The sequence below is a fragment of the Helianthus annuus genome, chromosome 7, assembly GCF_002127325.2.
Source record: "Helianthus annuus cultivar XRQ/B chromosome 7, HanXRQr2.0-SUNRISE, whole genome shotgun sequence".
Lineage (NCBI taxonomy): Eukaryota > Viridiplantae > Streptophyta > Magnoliopsida > Asterales > Asteraceae > Helianthus > Helianthus annuus.
This window is the reverse complement of record NC_035439.2, coordinates 141,087,572-141,107,555: the sequence shown is the minus strand read 5'-3', so window position 1 is coordinate 141,107,555 and position 19,984 is coordinate 141,087,572. Positions and strand designations below refer to the sequence as shown.

At 40.1% G+C, this 19,984-nt stretch overlaps 1 protein-coding gene across 1 annotated transcript; it reads right to left on the bottom strand.

Moving 5' to 3' along the window:
• Positions 1-10,988: 10,988 nt before the first annotated feature.
• Positions 10,989-11,860, bottom strand: LOC110868853. The gene has a single exon (XM_022118123.1). The coding sequence runs from the start codon at positions 11,835-11,837 to the stop codon at positions 11,493-11,495; it is 345 nt and encodes a 114-aa protein (XP_021973815.1). The 5' UTR covers positions 11,838-11,860; the 3' UTR covers positions 10,989-11,492.
• Between the last annotated feature and the right edge of the window lie 8,124 nt (positions 11,861-19,984).

The window sequence follows — 19,984 nt, the reverse complement described above, 5'->3', positions numbered from 1 at the left end:
CTCTGTAGTCGATGCACATGCGGAAACTTCCGTCCTTCTTCTTGACAAACAAAACTGGAGCTCCCCAAGGCGAGAAGCTTGGTCGGATAAAACCCTTGTCTAACAACTCTTGAAGTTGTGTCGACAATTCCTGCATCTCAGACGGAGCAAGTCTGTATGGTGCCTTAGCCACAGGCGCGGCGCCTGGTACTAAGTCGATGCGGAACTCCACTTGCCTTTGAGGTGGCAAGCCAGGCAAGTCTTCTGGAAAGACTTCTGGGTATTCCCTCACGACAGGGATGTCTTCGATCTTCGGCTCAGCAGCCTTCTTATCCACAATGTGTGCTAGAAAAGCAACACATCCTTTCCTCAAACACTTCCTTGCTTTCAGGCAACTAATCATCCTTAACGGCGTCTCACGCTTTTCTCCATGAACAACAATGGTCTCACCATCACCGGTCGGGATACGAATAACCTTTTCGTGACACACTATCTCAGCCTTGTTTCTCGTTAACCAATCCATCCCTACTACCACGTCGAAGCTTCCCAACTGGACTGGTAGTAGATCTAGAGTAAACTCGCGTTCTCCTAATTCAATCACACAGCCTCTGATCACATCATTGGCTTCTACCAACTTTCCATTAGCCAATTCGATTACGTAGGGAATGTCTAACTTATTAGCGGCTAGCCCAAGTATATTCTTAAATTCTAGTGATACGAAGCTATAGTCGGCACCAGTATCAAACAGAACAGATGCATAACGTTGATTTACAGGGAACGTACCAGTAACAACGTTGGGATCCTGGCGCGCTTCCTGTGCACCGATCTGGAACACCCTTCCACGGGCTTGGTTCAATCCTGGGCAATCCTTCTTGAAGTGCCCAACGTCACCGCAATGAAAACATCCTAATCTTTTTCCACTTCCTGCACCGCCCCCAACTGGCGGGTTGTTTTGATTGGCAGTTCCGGCTTGATTTGCATTGTAGCCTCGATTATTCCCTTGTGGGCGATTTCCCAAACCACCACGATTATCGTTTCTATTCATATTTCCTCCCTGGCCTCCTCGGCCAGTACTAGCCCAACATGATTCCTTTGAGTGGCCCGGTTTTCCACAAGTTTCACAAACTTTCACGTTACAATTGCCCGCATGGTGGCGTTGGCAGTTGTTGCATTTGGGCTGGGTGCCCTGGTACCCTTTCCCTTTCTTGGTACTACCAGCTGATTTTCCTTTCTTTACTGCCATACTGACGCCTTGTTTGAAGTTTGAAAACTTCCTTTTGTTGTCTCCTGAGGACTCAACGTGAGTCTCTGTCTTCTTTGCCTTGACTTCATCAAACTTGTTTAAACGAATTGCCTCCTCAGTGAGAGCCACGCTCAAATCAATGGCTTCCGTAATAGTTGCCGGTCTGGCGGAGGTCACCATGCTAATGATTTGGGGAGCTAACCCCCAAATGAAGCGCTCAATTCGCTTGTATTCAGGCGTGACCATATAAGGAACCACTTGAGAAAGGTCATGAAATCTCTGGACGTACTCTGCAACCTTCGGTCCATCCATCTTTAGGTGCCAAAATTCAGTCTCCAATCTTTGAATTTCTGCACGGGAACAATACTTCTTGCGCATAAGCTCTTTCAATTCGGCCCAAGTCAGGGCGTAGGCGGCAGCTTCGCCTAGTGTTTGCACTTGTAAGTTCCACCAAGATAGGGCTCCGTCTAGAAACAGCCCTGAGATGTAAGTGACCTGCTGGTCGAGCGCACATTTGCTCATGCGGATGGTGGAATCAGTCTTCTCTGCCCAGCGAACGAAAGCAACAGCACCTCCTGTGCCGTCGAAGTTGATGGGCTTACAGTCCAAGAATTGTTTGTAGGTGCACCCTGCACATACATCATATCATAGGAACGGCATTAGCATTTGCTAAAGGAATCCATTTATGCCATGGTATGTCTTAATGACTTAGGTTTACCATGAGGAGGATTTTGGTTGCCGTTGATGTTCGTGTTACTTCCGCTTGGTCCTTCTTGCGAGGCAGCATACTGAGCAATGGCGGCAGCAATAACTTGCTGTAGTTCTTCAGGAGTAGTGGGCATCGGCTGCGGTTGACGTCTTGGTGCCATCTTCTAAAGATGCGTACGTCGATTAGGCCATAATAACATACGTATATAGTAATAGTAATAGCATATAACATCTCATGTTATCAATATATCACACACAACATCCCATGTCCCAACATCCCATGTCACAAATATCATACATACAACATCCCATGTCACAAAACATAAATAAGCAATCAAGTGAAACAGATATGGTGAGAATACGGCGATTGTTATATATATCGAGACCATAAAGTGTAGCAAGTGTGTCAGCACGTCACTGTATCATACAATCATAAATCAAATAGGGGCTACATCACCCCTGTCAAAACAACATCACATCAGTGTCACATACAACCAGTACAACAACAAATATCAGCAAAAATCTGTATCGTCAGATGGTCTCCAAAAATCTGTGCAGTCACAATCGCGGTCGTCTCACCATCGCCTACCACTACAGTACCAATGAGCCCTATGCGGATGGGGGTGGGGGAGGGGGAAAGTGAGCGAAAAGTAAGCGACGTAAGTGGTACCAGTCCTCCTCCATCGCCTGCTGAGTACGGATCATGGACGCAACCTGCTGCTCCAAGGTCGAAAGTCGGGCAGCAATGTCAGGAGGAAATGATCGAAAAGGCTGAAATGACGAAGATGTCTGACCAAGATATGGACCAAAAGACAACTGAGCTCTCTCGAGCTCCTGGAGTCGCTGTGAATGAGACTCGTGCTGGTGTACAAACGACATCAAAAGATCCTCAATAGTATGGCCCAAATGAAATGGGTGGTATGGATCTGTGGGTGGCATCGGTGAGGAAGATGACCAAAGTAATGGCGTGCTGGTAAGATCGATAGGTGCAACAGAAGATGGGATAGATGCTATCTGAGGCATGAATGGCATGGTCGTCGGTACATGACCGAAAGGGTGGGCTGAAGAGCCCTCTCCAGGCCCCGCTGGAGGAATAAACGGTGGGATCTGAAAAGAGAACTCAGTGTGATGGGTGCCAGTGTGATGTGGGGGAAACGGTGGAACATCCTCGTCCGCCGGTATCCACCCGTGCTGTGCCTCCTCATCTGGAGGATCCATGTGCTCAGCAAAAAGAGCGTGCTCGGGCTCGATGGGTAAAGGATCGATAGGAGCAATAACGGGGTCAACAGGTGCAATAACAGGATCGACAGGATCAATAACAGGATCAGCAGGTATGTCACCTACGGGTAAAGGAACAATGGGATCAGCAGCAACATGATCGCCCTCGATCACAGGAACACCTACAGGGGGATCAACATCAACAGGCTCAAGAGGAAAATCAGCATGAACAGGGTCATGCTCAGGTAAAGGATCAAAAGCAGCTGCCTGCTCTGGGGCTATGGCAGGCTCATGGTCGTCGAACGCCATGTCAAAGTCAAAATCTGGATCAATGGGACCGATAGGATCATCAGGGTCCTCTATATGCTCATCCATAGGAATATACTCGATATCATGGTCAGGATCAAATCCTGGAGGGAAAACAGGGTCAGAATCCTCGATCTCGTCATGCTCAAACGCGTAGCTCGGAATAGGGGCAGCTGAAGATGCCTGATCAGGGTCTGAGTCGTGAATAAACTGCTGCGCGCTCGCCCCGCGAGATGATACAGATGCCACAGACTCTAAAGAGTCCGGGACTGATGAGTGAATGGGCGAGTCTCCAGCTGGAACGTCAGCTATCATCAAGAGATCGCCAGCAGGTAGAGGAGCTACGTCAGGATCCTCGTCCTCAAATGGCTCGTCCTCGTAAAGCTCGATGTCGCCGTCGGCATCGGCGTCTGGCATAAGCTCATAAGCAGGGTAAGCAGCAAGAGGAATCGGTGCCGGAATCGCAACAATAGGGAGGTACTCAGCAGGGTCGCCATCAATGGGCTCATAGGCATCCTCGGGTAAGGCGAAGGGTAAGGGGTCATCAGCGTGCTCATCGGCGCCGTCAGGTAACGCGAACGGCTGGAAGTCGTCGTCGTCGGTGCTAGTATAGTCTGAGGTGTGCACCTCATGCTCCGAAGACATAACATCGTCTGACACTAACGGTAGGGGTCCAGTGGTACCTGATCCACCTGTAGCTGGTGAATCCATGGGTCTGTAACATAACACAGAATAAGCACAAAATCAGTGAATCAAATAGTCACATAAGTTACCAGATAATAATCACATAATCCACCTAGTCCCACTAGCCTCCCAGCCTCTCAGACTGTCCTTCCTAGTCTCACTAGCCAACATTCCTAGTCCCACTAGCCAACACTCCTAGTCCCACTAGCCAACACTCCTAGTCCCACTAGCCAACACTCCTAGTCCCACTAGCCTGATCCTCAGCCTCCCAGACTGAGCCTAAAATAATGAATAATACGTGCTCAACATTTGTTTGTAAAAAGTTTGTGGATCTGGACTTAAGTGGTATGCAGAAAAATGTTTTCGTGAGAGCCCTAGTGATCATAGTCTAGACTCGAGAATGAATCCTAGTTCGCTATGATCAGAGCTCTGATACCAAGCTGTCACACCCTGGCTTTGCGGAAGCGTGGTTAATTTGTGTGACTTCTTAATACCATAGCTTAATCATAACAAAGCTATATGAATTTAAAAACCATGCAAGTCATCCATTAAGTTTTTGAAAACATAATACAATACCATTGTTTTTAACATGCAACCATAACCTTGTTCAGAAACATAACAACTTATAACAAAACATAAACGTGATTTAGGGATTGTGTCTTGTCCAGGTAAGAGACACAACCCTAAACCCTGATGACTTCATGACCAGTGCAGCGGAAAACGTTCCATACCGTGCCAGATCCGTTTAATTTCCTGAAATACATGTGAGTTGAAAAAATCAACAATAATGTTGAGCGAGTTCATGCGTAAGTGAGTATGTAAAACCTTTGTGAGTATAAAAATAATTGTGGTATGTAGCAGTGTAAGAGGACTTGTGATCACCAATGGTTTGCAAGGCCACTGACATATGTGAAGTGCAAATAGGGAGACTCAAACCTAGCAGATTTATGCCACGGCAAAGTATGTGGACAAAGTCACCCCACGGTCCGTTTCTAGTTTGGCCGGGGGCTGGGCTCGCTACACCCAGATAGATCTACCGCTCCTGTCCCTCGGTCCCTCCATGAGGACTAATGGCCCTATGTTGTTCCTATCCACTCACATGATCGTATAACACCTCCTTACGTTAAACATACCGTTGTAAAGTACTCGTAAATCATAGTAACATGTATTTCACCCCCGCAGTTAAGTAAACTGAAAACAGTTAGAGAAAAGGGGGACATGAACTCACAGTGAATGCGTATCTCTACCAAGTGATCCGAATATCCGAAGCTGTGCAACGACCTACAGGTGCTAATTCTATTAGACGGATGGCCGTGCCTTAGCTTTATAACTTATATTTTTAGGAGACGGTTAGACAACCGTTCCGTGTACATACTTGGTATTTTACTTTCCTTCCCAAGGATGGGGGATTTAAATACATGTGTATTTATACTATCTCATTAAGTCCCACTTAATATATTTTTATTTCTCATTCCAAAATATAATTATTTTTCTCAAAATAATATATTTTCTCTTTACATAATACTTTCCAAAATAATACGTTGACAACATACGTGTCGATGAATATTTCCGCGTAATGCGTAAGTTACGTTTTAAATGATTAGGTGGTAATAGAAATTACCATTGTAACTTTTATGCTTGTCGTATAAGCGTTTGTATTATTTTGGGTTTGACAAGTTAGCAAACATTATTTTTACTCTAAAAATAATATTTATACATTTTCACAAAATAATCATAAACAGTGTTGTGACAAAATATATTTACCGAATATATATATTTATCACGTTTAGTTTTGTGAAAATCCCACCTCCGATTATTTATAAATAAAGTCATGGCGAAATATATTTGAAAACATGTCAAAGTAGTCTAACACTTGTAAATAATTCTAAGTGTTATATTTTTAGAAAATTTCGCCAGAGTTTCCCCTGTAACTGGAGGTGGCCACGCTTTCAAGCGTATCATTTTCTTTTACAAAATCATTTCAACAATTCTTCAAATCAACCAAATCAATTTCCAATACTTCAAACTAGTCGATAAGTATGTAAAATCGCAATATTACATGAACTTGTAGTTTTTCTAAAACTATTATGTAGATCTCGTTGTATTTAGTGGATCTAGGTATAAAATAGTTTATTCTTGCAAAAACCCCGTTTTTGGAACAAATCACTCTTTACAACTTCCGACAATTTTTATAAAAATTGTTATTTTGTCGGATCTTTCATTTTATAAGTGTTTCTACACTTGTAGTTCATAAAAATCACATTTGTTAACATGTTATACAACTTTTATAAAACATGATTTTCTCGACACCCGGTCCTACGAATATACCACTTGTACATACGTAGATCGGCTCGTTTTAAATACTATTTTTCACGTTAAAACATTTTTACACAAGTTCATGTTTCCCGTGTGGTGGAGTTTCACCTTTTAACCCTTGTACCAAAGAAACAAGTGTATGTCAAGATACGTGATCCTAACAAAGTCGGGTTAAACGATGATGAGAGCCACCACATCATAGATCGGGCCATAAAAACCAACATATTCAAATACTACGACATTTACACGCGTTATGTTCTTTTATCCAACGATTTTCACTTTTTAGTAGACTTTAAAGATTCATGAAGCGGGTTACCGACATTTAACCGATAAAAATCCTTTTAACCACTTTAAACATGACTAATAACGAGTTTTAAACAATATACCTCTAGCTCGAGGCTAGGGAAGAAACTAGTCGAATACGGCGTGGATAAAAGCAAACGGTAGAGGTCCTTGGCGTTCCGTTTGTTCCAAGCTTCGTTGTACGTGATCCCCGACACTGGTATGGACTTGGAATGGGTGAATCAAGAACCGAAAAATGGTTGGGTGTGGGTGTGTGGTTCGGCCGAGAGGGAGCAAGGGGGAGGGAGAGAGAGAGTTTTGTGAAGTGTGTGTGTTTGTGTGTGTGAGATGTGAGGGTATTTATAGAGAATGTCGTCTCGGTCTTCGCGAAATCTAATTAAATATTCAAAGGTGTACTCTCCCCGGGTCCCACTAGTTGGCCGATTTCATTAGAATGTAATGGTATTCGGTTCGTTTCCAATCGTTCAGTTACGGTTCAGTTTGGTTAAGTGCGTTAAGTGAGAGGTCTAACCCCGTTAGTTGTTTAATGCATTAGAAAGCGGGTGTTAGGGTAATCAGGGACCCTAACTGGCTCAGAAAAATACCAATATTAATTTTGGCAATATTTTTATGTTCCGGGTATTGTCCGGTTGTTCGGTCGGATAGTAATCCGTTAAAGTGCTTAAGATATCCTTTAAGCGTCATAAATAATATTTTTAGCGACACAATTTATTCTGCAAAGTGTCAGGAATAATTCCTCATATTTTGGCACTTTATTTATTAGCTAGAAGCTAGTGTGTTGATAAAAGTGCTGTGTTTCGTGCTTAAAGTATGTTTTAGGCACATCCAAATCTCTGTATCTTATTCCTAGAGACGTAATCATACAACCCTTGTATCCTTACACACACTATGGGTGTAGTAAAATAATTCTGGCTCATTCAAGCCTTTAGAGGCAGTGTTTGCCTGATGCTGGTTATATCAGCATGTTCACTGTGTATCCGTTTAGTGCTACTGTGCTTCTTGTGCATCAAGTTTGTCACTAGAGTTCAGTAAATAAATAATGTAGTGACAGGAAAAATCAAAGTATGATGCAGACATGTACATGTATCAACAATCAAGTAGCAGTTTATCAGAAATCTCAGTTAAGCACAGTAATTAGGCAACAGTTAATAGCTAATTAAGTCGTACGGATACCTGGTTTTGTGAGGGTTGTCACACAAACGACACAAGGCTCAAACGAGAAGACCCGGGATCGAATCCCACACTTGGCCGGTTGGTCTGACCGGGAGTTCCAAGCGGGGACTGACCCCCCCCCCACAATCCTGTGCGGGAAACCGCCACAGACCGGGATCGAACCCGAGCCTATGGGGAAAACCCTCACACCTCCGTCCAGCTGGGCTGGACATCATTGGCAGTAAATGGATATTTAGTTAATTATAATTTAATGAAATTATAATTATTATTAAACTCTTTATATGGTGAATTAAATACTAAACTCTTAAGTAGAGTTTTATTGTCTTTTAATTTGAGTCTTTATGTCTCAAATTAAGGGGGTGTTTGGTGTTGCGTTTTCAAAATAGATTATGCGTTTTCAAAATAGATTTTGTGGTTTGAAAAAGCATGTAGGTATATGCTTCTCCAAAACTGCGTTTTGGAGGCAGATAATCAATTTTTCATCCAAACACTTTTTTAGATTATTTATGTTTTACAAATACAATAATCCAATAATCACTTCAAAACGTAATCTCAAACACCCTCTCTAATTAAGTGAGACTTTTCACTTATCCTCAATTCTTGTATAATAATAGGATATGTACCTCATTTGAGAGAAAGAACATCTAGAAAAATACAAGAGAAGATACAAAAAAAAATTACATGAATATATGGAGAGTTATTGAAAAGAAAAAATATACTTAAAAACCCATGTGTTGGGTACTTAGAGAGATATGTTTTTTCTATTCGATTTCACCAGTGTCACATCTTTATTTGTTCCATAAGTTCAAACACTACAATTATTCGGTGTAACCTCTGGCGCGTGGTCATCTTCGGTAGTACAGACTGCTTCGGCTGTTGTACCTTGGGAGACAGATGCGTTGTCTTTGGTAGAGGCGTGAAATCTGTTTTAAGGGAAACGTGTTGAACACGTGTCTCAACCAAAATCGTCAACGTTTTAGTGTGCTCTTTGTTGCAGTTAAGGAGTATTTTTCAAAACTCAAGATGATGAATAATCGAGTCTAAGATGCTATAAAGTGCGCGTGAAGGACCCACCAGAGATGCGGCTTGAATCAAGATTGGTATATATATAATTATATTTTATATTCCTTTTATTTAGTTACTGCAACCGGTATTGTACTATAATATTTCCTACGAATAACGAGAGTCTCGTTAGTATATATTTTGTAATTATATTTTATAAAAGGTGAACCTAGTTACTGCAACCGGTATTGTACTATGATATTTCCTACGAATAACGAGAGTCTCGTTAATATATATTTTGTACAATACGCGTCGTCTTTAGTAGAGGCGCAAAATCTGTTTTAAGTTTGTAGGAAATAGGTTCACTTTTTATAAAATATAATTACAAAATATATAATAACGAGACTATAGGTTTCTGGATCTTCTATCGTTGCCAACCAGTGCTTCACTCTGCAGCAAATGAGAGTCAAACCTGCATCGCTCAAGAGAAACGCAAACTTCCCACCACTTAATTGGAGTGTTTCATGATATTGAATTAAACGGAATAATTTCAGGTGTTCATATTATGTTATTGCAATATTACAGTTTACCTAAAATTACAATTACAAACCCAACCAAGTTTTAACAAAAAAAAAAGTTCACTAAACACAAAATCATTTGACAAATATTTTTGGTATACATAAAAGAAATAAAAAACTGGTTAGAGCTAGGGCTGTTCTTTTTTATTCGAAACTGAAAACCGACCCAAATTCGAAGTCATCTGAACCCGAATTAGCGAATAACCGAAAAACCCAAACCCGAAGAACCCAAACCCGAACAACACGAACCTTAAATGGGGTTATCGGGTCACTTTTTTCCCAACAAAAAACCCAAACAAGCCGACTCAAATAACCCGAATAAAAACCCGAATATTAGTTGTCTTTTTTATTGATGCGATTTGATTTTGGGTGTTTTGTATTGAAACATTAAGTTTTGAGACTTTTAAATATTATCATACCATATTGTTAAATGATGTTTAAATTGTGATGATATTATTTTAACATGATATATTTGATGATATTTTGTGGAAAAAAAAATGTTCTTGTTTTCATTTTACATCTAAACCCGAAAATCGAACAACCCGACCCGAACTAAAACGAACCTGAATAACCCATATCCGAACAACCCGAACTTTAAATGAATTGGTTATCGGATCACTTTTCCCTAGTAAAAAAACCCAAAAATCCAACTTGAAAAACCCGAAACCCAAAAAATAACCCAAAGAACACCGCTAGTTAGAGCTTCATATTTAAAAAAAACTATGATAAAAACGTAAATATAATGTAAAAATGTATAAGAAAATTAATATAAACAAAAGGTAAAAACACTATTTTCACGCTAAAATACCATGGAATAAAAAGAATCTTTTGAGCACACAGAAACACTAATCCAACCGTTCAAAAACCATATTTTTCAAAAATAAAAAATTATACATTTATATTTGTATTTTACTGGTTTACCTACAGTTATATTGAACAAAAATTATTTTTTGTTAGGGTGTCCGGGGCGTACTCGGTAAGGGGTTTCGGTGACCCCTTTCCCCGATCGGGAACACCGCCGCCATCCCCGCGGGGTCCCGAATCGGGGTGGGTTTTGGGTGTGGGTTCACCGCTGAAGATGGCACAACTTTCGAGGGAGACCATCTTTCGAAACCATCTTTCGAAGATGGCACAACTGTGGAAACCATCTTTCGGAGATGGCACAACTTTCGAAACCAACTCCCCTAATAGGGGAGTGCCGCCATCAAAAAGGGGTATTAGGGGAGTGTTAGAGGGGAGTTGACGTGGCTTATTCTGGTTGGTTACGTGTAAGAGGGGGGACTCACCTATTAGGTGAGCACCCCTTACACCCTTAGAATTAAATAAAGAGTTGTGTCAGACAAGCACACTGGATCACATTGCTTGCAGTTGCACCTGCTGTAGTTGAATGGAATCTCTCTATTTTTCTCTCTCACATACTACACACTTTCTCTCTCTAGAACCACATCACTTCAATCATCAACATTCAACAACCCATAAACAGAAATTAAATGCTCCATAATCACATTTCTCATTTGAATCAATCAATAACAACACCCAAGAAAAGAATATCTAATTAAGTAGCAATCAATTTAATCAAATCTAATAAAAAAAAAAAAAAAACTATATACCAAAATTTCTATACAACTTCCCATTGTTCCTTTTCGAAGAAAATAAATCTTGTGTCCGCCACTTAAAATTAAGTGTAAGTGCCAAATCCATTGAGTGGAAAAACAAAGTCTTTCTTATGTATAATGGGATGGAAACCTTCTCTACCATTACACGTTTTGTCTGAGCGATCAATTTGTCATGTAACAAATCCGTTGAGTAGGAGAACAAAGTCTTCCCTGTATATAACGGGATGGAAACCTTCTCTACCGGTACACATTTTGTACGAGTGATCAATTCGTCATGTAACAAAACCGTGAATTACTAGGTGGACACATGACACTCATAAGGGCAAAACAGACAATATCCTGGCACGGTTTACTTAGGCTGTTACATCATGAGTCGTTGTAGTCACGCCAACAAACGAGCATTGTGACACAGCGTCTCATGATGTAAAATCTAGCCCGTTGTTCTTTAACAAGGCGGGCACATTTTCTAGTAAAAGCACAACGGCGGTGCGAGACGGTGGTGGCGGTGGCAGAGGAGGAGTTTCTGATGAGGGAAGAAGTGGAAGAACGGCTTCTTGAGATGCTTTCTTTTTTGGAAAGCTTCCAATTTTCGTCGAGATAGGTTAAGTGCGGTGTGGCAGTGGTGGTGGTGGGTGTTGTCATTGCCGGAGTGAAGGGTGGTTGACGGTGGCCGGAGAAATAGAGGTGGGGTGTTGAAGGTTGGGGAAACATGGTGGTGGTATTTATAATATGAGTGGGGTGGCAGGAGAGTGTGGCAGTGGGTGGGTATCACCTATTCACCTGGGTCCAGACCCACTTTTTTATAAAAATTTGTCCGATATCAATATTAATCGGTTTTTATTTATAAAAACCATCATATCATCGTTACTAAATCTCATCAATAGCAAAACTAAGATAGGGTCTGATTAGATTACATCTACTTCGTAGGAATAGAGATGCTGCTTCCAGTGAGACCCGGCTCAATGGTAGTTTTGCATCAAACCTTGGACATAAGACACATAACACTCAGTAATTAAGACAAATGCCAATTAGTGCATGTACTCCCTTGTCTTCGGCTATCAACGCCACCACATGATTCATGATTAACCATCCCCTCTTTTAACATTATTTTCACGAAATAAGTAAAATAACGTTAAAATTAGTAAAATAATGTCAACATTAGTGCACTTTCACTTTTGCCCCCCGAGCGCCCGCACATATATACATTATATGCGCATGCCGCAATCGGTGTGTAGCTGCTTCTAGTGAGACCTCCAGCTCAATGGTAGTTTTACATCAAACTTTTGACATAAGGCACATAACACTCGGCAATTATTTATAAAAAAATGTGATGAGCAAATATATAACACCCCCTAGAAATAACAATCTTGGTAAAAATATTGGGTTCTTATAACGTACATTAATTTAAGAGTAAACTTCAATTTTCGTCCCTGTGATTTGCTGATTTTAACACTTCCAGTCCAATAGTTTATAAATTACATTTATCATCCATTAGTTTCCTGATTTTAACAGTTTCAGTACATTAGTTTCCTGATTTTAACAGTTTCAGTCCACACCACTGACACTGGTATGGACTGAAACTGTTAAAATCAGGAAACTAATGGATGATAAATGTAATTTATAAACTATTGGACTGAAAGTGTTAAAATCAGCAAACCATAGGGACGAAAATTGAAGTTTACTCTTAATTTAATTTAAAGTAATACGGGTCGTACTAGTGAGTGAAAAAGAGTGATACAAACCGGATTGTTTCATATATTTGTATTGGTTAATACGAGTCGTAATGTTTGGTGAAACAAGTGATGCGGTCATATTGGTTGTATCTCCTTCACATCTGTCATTTCTTTGTCGAGTTAAAAAGTCGTAGCGTGTATTGGTGGGTGAAAAAAGACGATATAGGTCATATTGTTTTTGGCGAAAAAGGGTTATGTGCCGTGTTGTTTTGGCGCAAAAAGAGCACGGATCGTATTGGTCGTATAGTTGTCACATCAGTCAATTTTTTTGTTCGGTGAAAAAGGGATATTGGCAATATTAGTGGGCAAAAAAAAGTGATACGAGCCATAGTGGTTCACATCATTGTATTGGTCCATACAAGTCGTATTGTTAGGGCGAAAAAGGGTTACAGGTCTTCCTAGTTATATAGGTCTTCCTAGTTATATCACTGTCATATCTTAGTGAAAAAGTGATAAGAACCATATTAGTGGGCGAAAAAGTGATATGAACTATATTGATATGCGAAAGAAGTGATATGCATTTCTTTGGTGTACCAATATCATATTAGTGGCGTACCAATATTTAATAACCAGACATAATCCGACTCAAGAATATTTTTGTGCAATATTCAATATAAGAAAAAATTGTTTGGATTTTAATATATTAAACCGAAATCTTATTTTTGTTTTAGAATATATATTTTCAGAGAAAATGCTACATAAATTTTCATAAGACATCTTACTTTCGAGATTTAAGATAAATATTGTAAAGAATATTAAGGAAACCCACATTAATGCCATATTGCCGTTACGCCCATGGCAAACCTTGACTGAGGTGTAGATAACCTCGGCTAGCTCCACGCGGTTCCTCGCACCAATAAGGGTGGATGAATGAGACACCCTGGGGTAAGGGCTTGCGGGTAACGGGGGAACACCGCCTACGGTTCTGTAGGTAAGGTTTTCGATGACTAGTAAGCGATGTGGGGAAGAGGAAAGAGTGAGCTATGTTTGTGTGTGCATAAGAGAGAGAGAGAGAGAGAGAGAGAGTTGAGGGTAGGTTAGGTGCTCCATTTCATTGGCTCTCACAAGGATCATGAGTCAAGGGTAGTTTAGGATAGTGGCGCCACTAACTAGAGTAGTTTATGCATTTATGGTAAGTTTGAAGTGGCTAAATCTAGGGGGTGTAAAAAAGCCGGGCCGAGCCCGACTAGACTCAAGCTCGGCTCGGTTCGAGCCTATTTGGTTGAGCTCGAGCTCGGCTCGCAAGTAATACACAAAGCTCGAGCTATTTCGAGAACAACCTCAAACAAGCTAAAAGCTCGGCTCGCCAATGTTATATTCATTATATTATTATATGATATATAAAAAAAAAACTAAAACTTTGTTTGGACAGCCTAAACGAGCTTTGTATTTTAGGCTCGAGCTCGGGCTCAACAACAAAACGAGCTCTATTTCGGACTCGGGCTCGTGAAGGCTCGGTTCGTTCGAGCTTTTAACCGAGCCGATCACAAGTAGCTAGTGTCCCCTCCTACTCTAAACATATAAAACTATGACAAATAAACGCATTAAGCGTATAGTTGAACGAATTCGACTTTACAAAAACGGAATTGATTGTCCTTTTCCAAATACTAGTATATATTCAAGTTTTAACAAGGAGGATCCTATGTGAAAAGAGGTCGGTGACATGTTTATATGAGACGATCTTAATGGTTAAAATATATGTCGGCCAATCTTAAAAGGTAAGGAGAGGATCTCATGCCTTGTAGATCTCTAAGGCATATCATCCGATTCTTTTTACATTCGTGCCATTTAGGTTCTAAGTCAAACCACTCGTGTGAGAGTATTGTCCGATCATCAAGGTTATAAAGTCAAATATTCCTTACACCACTCGTTATTCTAGAGAATATGAGGCCTCTTTTGGGAGGGGGTCATGTATGTTTAGTGGGTGCTCAACATATATATTCAACAACAATTAATGAATTATATTTTTCTCATCATAAGAAACTTGACTATAATCCACCGTTTGGGTTGTATATCAATATATCATCATCATCATACTCAGTAAATCTTATCAATAGCATAGCTAAGATAGGGTTTAAAAAGATTAAGATGTAGACAGTTTTACCTCTACCCCGTAGGAATAAAGAGCTTGTTTTTAGTGAGACCCTAGACTCGTTGGGTTGTATATGTAATGAATAAATAAATTAAACCTAAAATCATTAAAATTTGTTATGGATATGATATAATAATAGACTCGTTATAAATGAGATATGAAATATGTAAGTTCGAATTTCTAAGTTTATTTAGTAAATGATTCAAACATACACATGTTTCTAAGAACTTCAAATTGACATTTTTATATAAAAGGAGGTCTTGGTTAAACATAATTAGTCACTATTAGTGAGTAAACACTTAGGGTCTGTTTGTTATGGGGTAATGGAATGGGGGAAAGAATGGAATGGACGGGGTAATGGAATGAACGAGGGAATGCAATTGATCATTACCATTCCACATCTTGTTTGGTTACCATGTGTGAATGGAATGAGTTATTATTGTGTATTGTTCGGTAGGCAAGAAAAACGGAGTAATATAATTAGCGGTGAGTGATGGTGGTGGTGGTCGATGGTGGTCAATGGTGGTGATTGTCGGTGGTTATAGGTGGCGGTGGTGGGTGTCGGCGGCGGCGATGGATGGTGGTGGTGGCGGCGAGTGGCGGTGCGGCGGCGACGACGAGTGGTGGTGGTGGCAAGGTGGTCGTTGGTGGTGGGTAGCAGCTGAGGTGGCGGTTGGTGGCGGCGGCGGCGGTTGGTGGTGGCGTCGACGATGGTGTTGGGCGGCGACAGCGAGTGTCGTTAGCGGTTGGTCGCAGCTGTGGGTGATAACGGTGGTAAGTGGGTGGCGGGGGCGGCGGCTGTCGGGGTGAGGTGGTGGCGGCTGGCGGCGATGGCGGGTGGTGGTGGTGGTGGTGGGTTGTGGCGAAGGTGGTGGGTTGTGGTGTTGTTGATGAATGGTGCAAGAGGGGATGGAATGGAAAAAAAACATGGGGGGTGGAAGGAATGATTTTGAGGGAATGGAATGCATTTTGGAATGAGTGATTCCATTCCATTGACCAACCAAACACCCTTTACCTCATTCCCTCGTAATCATCCATTCCATTCCACCTCTCATTCCTGCATACCAAACGCTACCTTAGGGCTGCAACGAATCAAATGTTCGGTGAACAGTTCGTGAACTGTTTGGTGGGAAGCTCATTTGTGTTTATTCGTTAAGTAAACAAATGAACACGAACAAGAAATTCGTTCGTGTAGTTAAATGAACAAACATGATCAGAGGCCGCGTTCGTTCATTTATAGTTCACTAATGTTTTTAGTTTTTATATTTTATTTAAATACTTTAAAATTCCAACAAATAAATATCTAATAATTGTCAATGCATTAATTCTGTTCATAAACGCTTGTTTGTGTTCGTTTATATCCATATGTGTTCATCAACATTAATTTGTGTTCATCAATGTTTGTTGCCTAAAATTAACAAACAAACACAAATGAACACGAACAACTTCATTGCTTTAACAAACGAACACGAATATAAATTTCGTTCGGTAAATGTTAATGAACAATTCGTGAACACATAATTTCTTAACAAACGTATATGAACAAAATCTTGTTCGTATTCCTTTGGCTCGTTTGCAGCCCTATTTCATAGTTATGGAGTAAAAAATGTTGGTGATAGATGGCAAGCGGTGATGTCGATGTGAGATTAAATATATAAAATGTAATATTTAATCTTGTAGCCTATATAATCATTTATATTATATTAGATCAAAATATATTTATTAACCTATTAATAATTAGTTGGTAATTGTTGATGGACCATATTACCCTTATTAACTAATTGGGTTTCCTCTTGGGTGTATAAATAAGGGGCTTATTAGAGAGTTAAAGGGTTACACACATTACACAATCACAACCCTCATTAACATCAAGAATTCGTGACTCTCTCCCATAACCGAAATTACCCTACTTCGGTTTCATCACCATCATAATCTTACACCCTAAGGAGGAACCAGATCATCCTGACAATCATGTCAAACTCCATGGCTGCATCTCTGACTGGATTCTCTGCTGGCATGTCTGCTGTAACAGGTATTATTCATGTTTTCCATTATGTTTAAACAGAACTGATCCAACATGTGGTATCAGAGCATATGTTGATAAACCAGTTCTGTTTTCGTATCCATTATTCTTGGATCAAAATCTGGAAAACGGAAGTTTTTTAAGCCTTAAAATCAAAAACTGTTTTCGGGTTGTTTGTGACCGAAATCCCTGTTTTCGGAAACTGTTAATTGATAAACCGACTCGAAATTATAAAGATTAAACTTATTATCACGAAATCCCTTACAAAACCATTAAAATCAGGTTTCGGATTTCCAGATTATGTTCTTATTTTGTTAGGGTTCATCATAATGTTCTAAGGAAATTCGAAAAATTCCATAAATTTTGGAATATAATTTAGATTAGTGGGTGTTTTTCCTGTTTTTGATCTTATTTTTATCTAATAAAATTCCGAAAACTGTTAAAAAGATATCAGTTATTATTTTCGAAATATTTTGATAAGTTTAGATCAGCATTAAAACAGGAAACATTATCCCACAATCCCTTAAATTTCGAGTTTTCAGTTATTATCACAAAACAGCTGTTAACGAGGTTGCTACTCGCAACCATGAGGTTGCTACTCGCAACCATGAGATTGCGACTCGCAACCATAACGTGATTTATCGCAACCATGAGATTGCGACTCGCAACCATAACGTGATTGATCGAAACCATGAGGTTGCTACTCGCAACCATGAGATTGCTACTCGCAACCATGAGGTTGCTACTCGCAACCATGAGGTTGCGACTCGCAACCATAACGTGATTAGTCGAGACTAAGGTTGCGACTCGAGACTAAGGTTGCGACTCGAGACTAAGGTTCGATCCGCGCTAACAGGTGGTTTGCTATTAAATACTTGGTTTTGTCAATACTTAATTCATTAATCAGAATCAGATAACTTTTTACAAAACCAAAATAGCTTAACTTGGATGAGCTTCTGATGTATTAATTCTGGCCAAAGCTGATTTAATACATCTATTTATTGTTCAAGTATTATAAAAGGCTATGTTAAGTATGCATTACAAACGTGAAATGTCTTAATTCTGGCCAAAGCTGATTTAATTCATTTATGTTTAGCATGCTTGACAAGTGCATAACTAAAGTGATTATCTCATTTCTGGCCAAAGCTGATTTGTCATGATTGCTTTGCACACATACTTAAATGATTACACTTCTGGCCAAAGCTGATTTGTCTTCGTTTAAGTAGAATTTTTACTAAGTCTATTATTTTGATGTTAGTAATAGACATTATCACAGCTTCATAATTAAAATGGTCATTATTTATGCCTGCCTTAGTGTAACAAGCCCATTAGATCACATTAGGATTTCTTCTTTTGTATCATAACTTGCTCATCTTATTTCCACTACCAGCACCCAATTGCGGGATTCCACCTTTGACTGGTGATAACTTTGCTGAATGGAAGGATGCCCTCATGCTTACTCTAGGATTGCTGGACTTTGATTATGCTCTAAGAGAGAATAAGCCAGCGGACCTTACCGCCACCAGTACTGCTGCTGAGCAGATAGTCCATGATAAATGGACTAGGTGTAACCGCATGTCTCTCATGTTCATGAAGCAATCCATTCATAACTCAATCAGAGGGGCCATTCCTGATTCTGAAAATGCTAAAACCTATCTGGCTTCTGTGGAGGATCAATTCAAGGGAACATCAAAAGCACACGCTAGCACTCTTATCCTCAAGCTGGTGACAACTAAGTATGATGGGAGGAGCGGCATTCGCGAACACATCATGATGATGCATGATATGGCCAATAAGTTGAAGGGCCTAGAGATGGCAATCAGTGATGGTTTTCTCGTTCACTTCATCATCACTTCGCTTCCTTCGTCCTATGAAGCTTTCAAGATCAATTACAACACTCAGAAGGACAAATGGACGATGAGTGAGCTGATCGCTATGTGCGTGCAGGAGGAAGAGCGTATGAAGATGGATCGCACTACTGATGTTGCTAACTTCACCACTTCCAGCTCAAAGAAGAGGAAGAACTCTTATCATAGAAAGGATGCTTCTAAGGTTCAAAAGCCAAATCCAAATCCTAATACAAGTGCACCTTCCAGCTCTAAGAACTCCTTAGGCAAACCCTATTGCAAGTTCTGTAAGAAAACAGGACATAAGCAAAAGGAATGCCCTGACTTTAAGGAGTGGCTGGCTAAGAAAGGTAACGATTTTTTCATGATACTTGAGTCCTTTAATTTAAATGTTCCTGCTAATTCTTGGTGGTTTGATTCTGGTTCTATGGTTCATGTAACCAATTCACTTCAGGGATTCCTTACAATCCGGAAGCTGGGAAGAAACCAAAGAACACTTAAAGTTGGGGATGATCGGGAATTAGAAGTGAAGGCCATAGGAACATTACAATTATTTTTGAAAACTGGTTTATGTATTAAACTTTATGATACCTTATATGTTCCTGAGGTAACTCGGAACCTTGTATCAGGACCAAAGTTAGACATGGACGGTTTTGTCGTTTCTCATGGTCATCGCAAACTCTCTATTCTCTATGATTCCGTTGTTTATGGTACTGGCATTCTGGATGGTGGTCTCTATAGATTAGAACTCGATGATAATTTTTCCAAATCTTTGTTGTCATATAATATTAATGAATCACTCACAAAGATGGAAAAGAAACAAATTCGAGACTTAGAGACTTCATCTATGTTGTGGCATCAACGTTTAGGCCACATCTCAAGAGAACGATTAAATCGTCTCGTAAAGGATGAAGTCTTACCTCCTCTCGATTTCACTGATTTTGGAACATGTGTCAAATGTCTTAAAGGCAAAATGACATCAGCGAATAAGAAAGGTGCCACTAGGAGCTCTAATTTATTAGAACTCATTCACACTGACATTAGTGGTCCCTATCAAATCGCTGGCATCACAGGACATACTTCATTTATCACTTTCATTGATGATTATTCTCGTTACATGTACTTGTATCTTATAAAGGAAAAGTCTGAATCTCTTACAACTT

Coding starts and splice junctions, on each gene's coding strand:
- LOC110868853 (XM_022118123.1), bottom strand. CDS start 11,837: ATGTTTCCCCAACCTTCAACACCCCACCTCTATTTCTCCGGCCACCGT.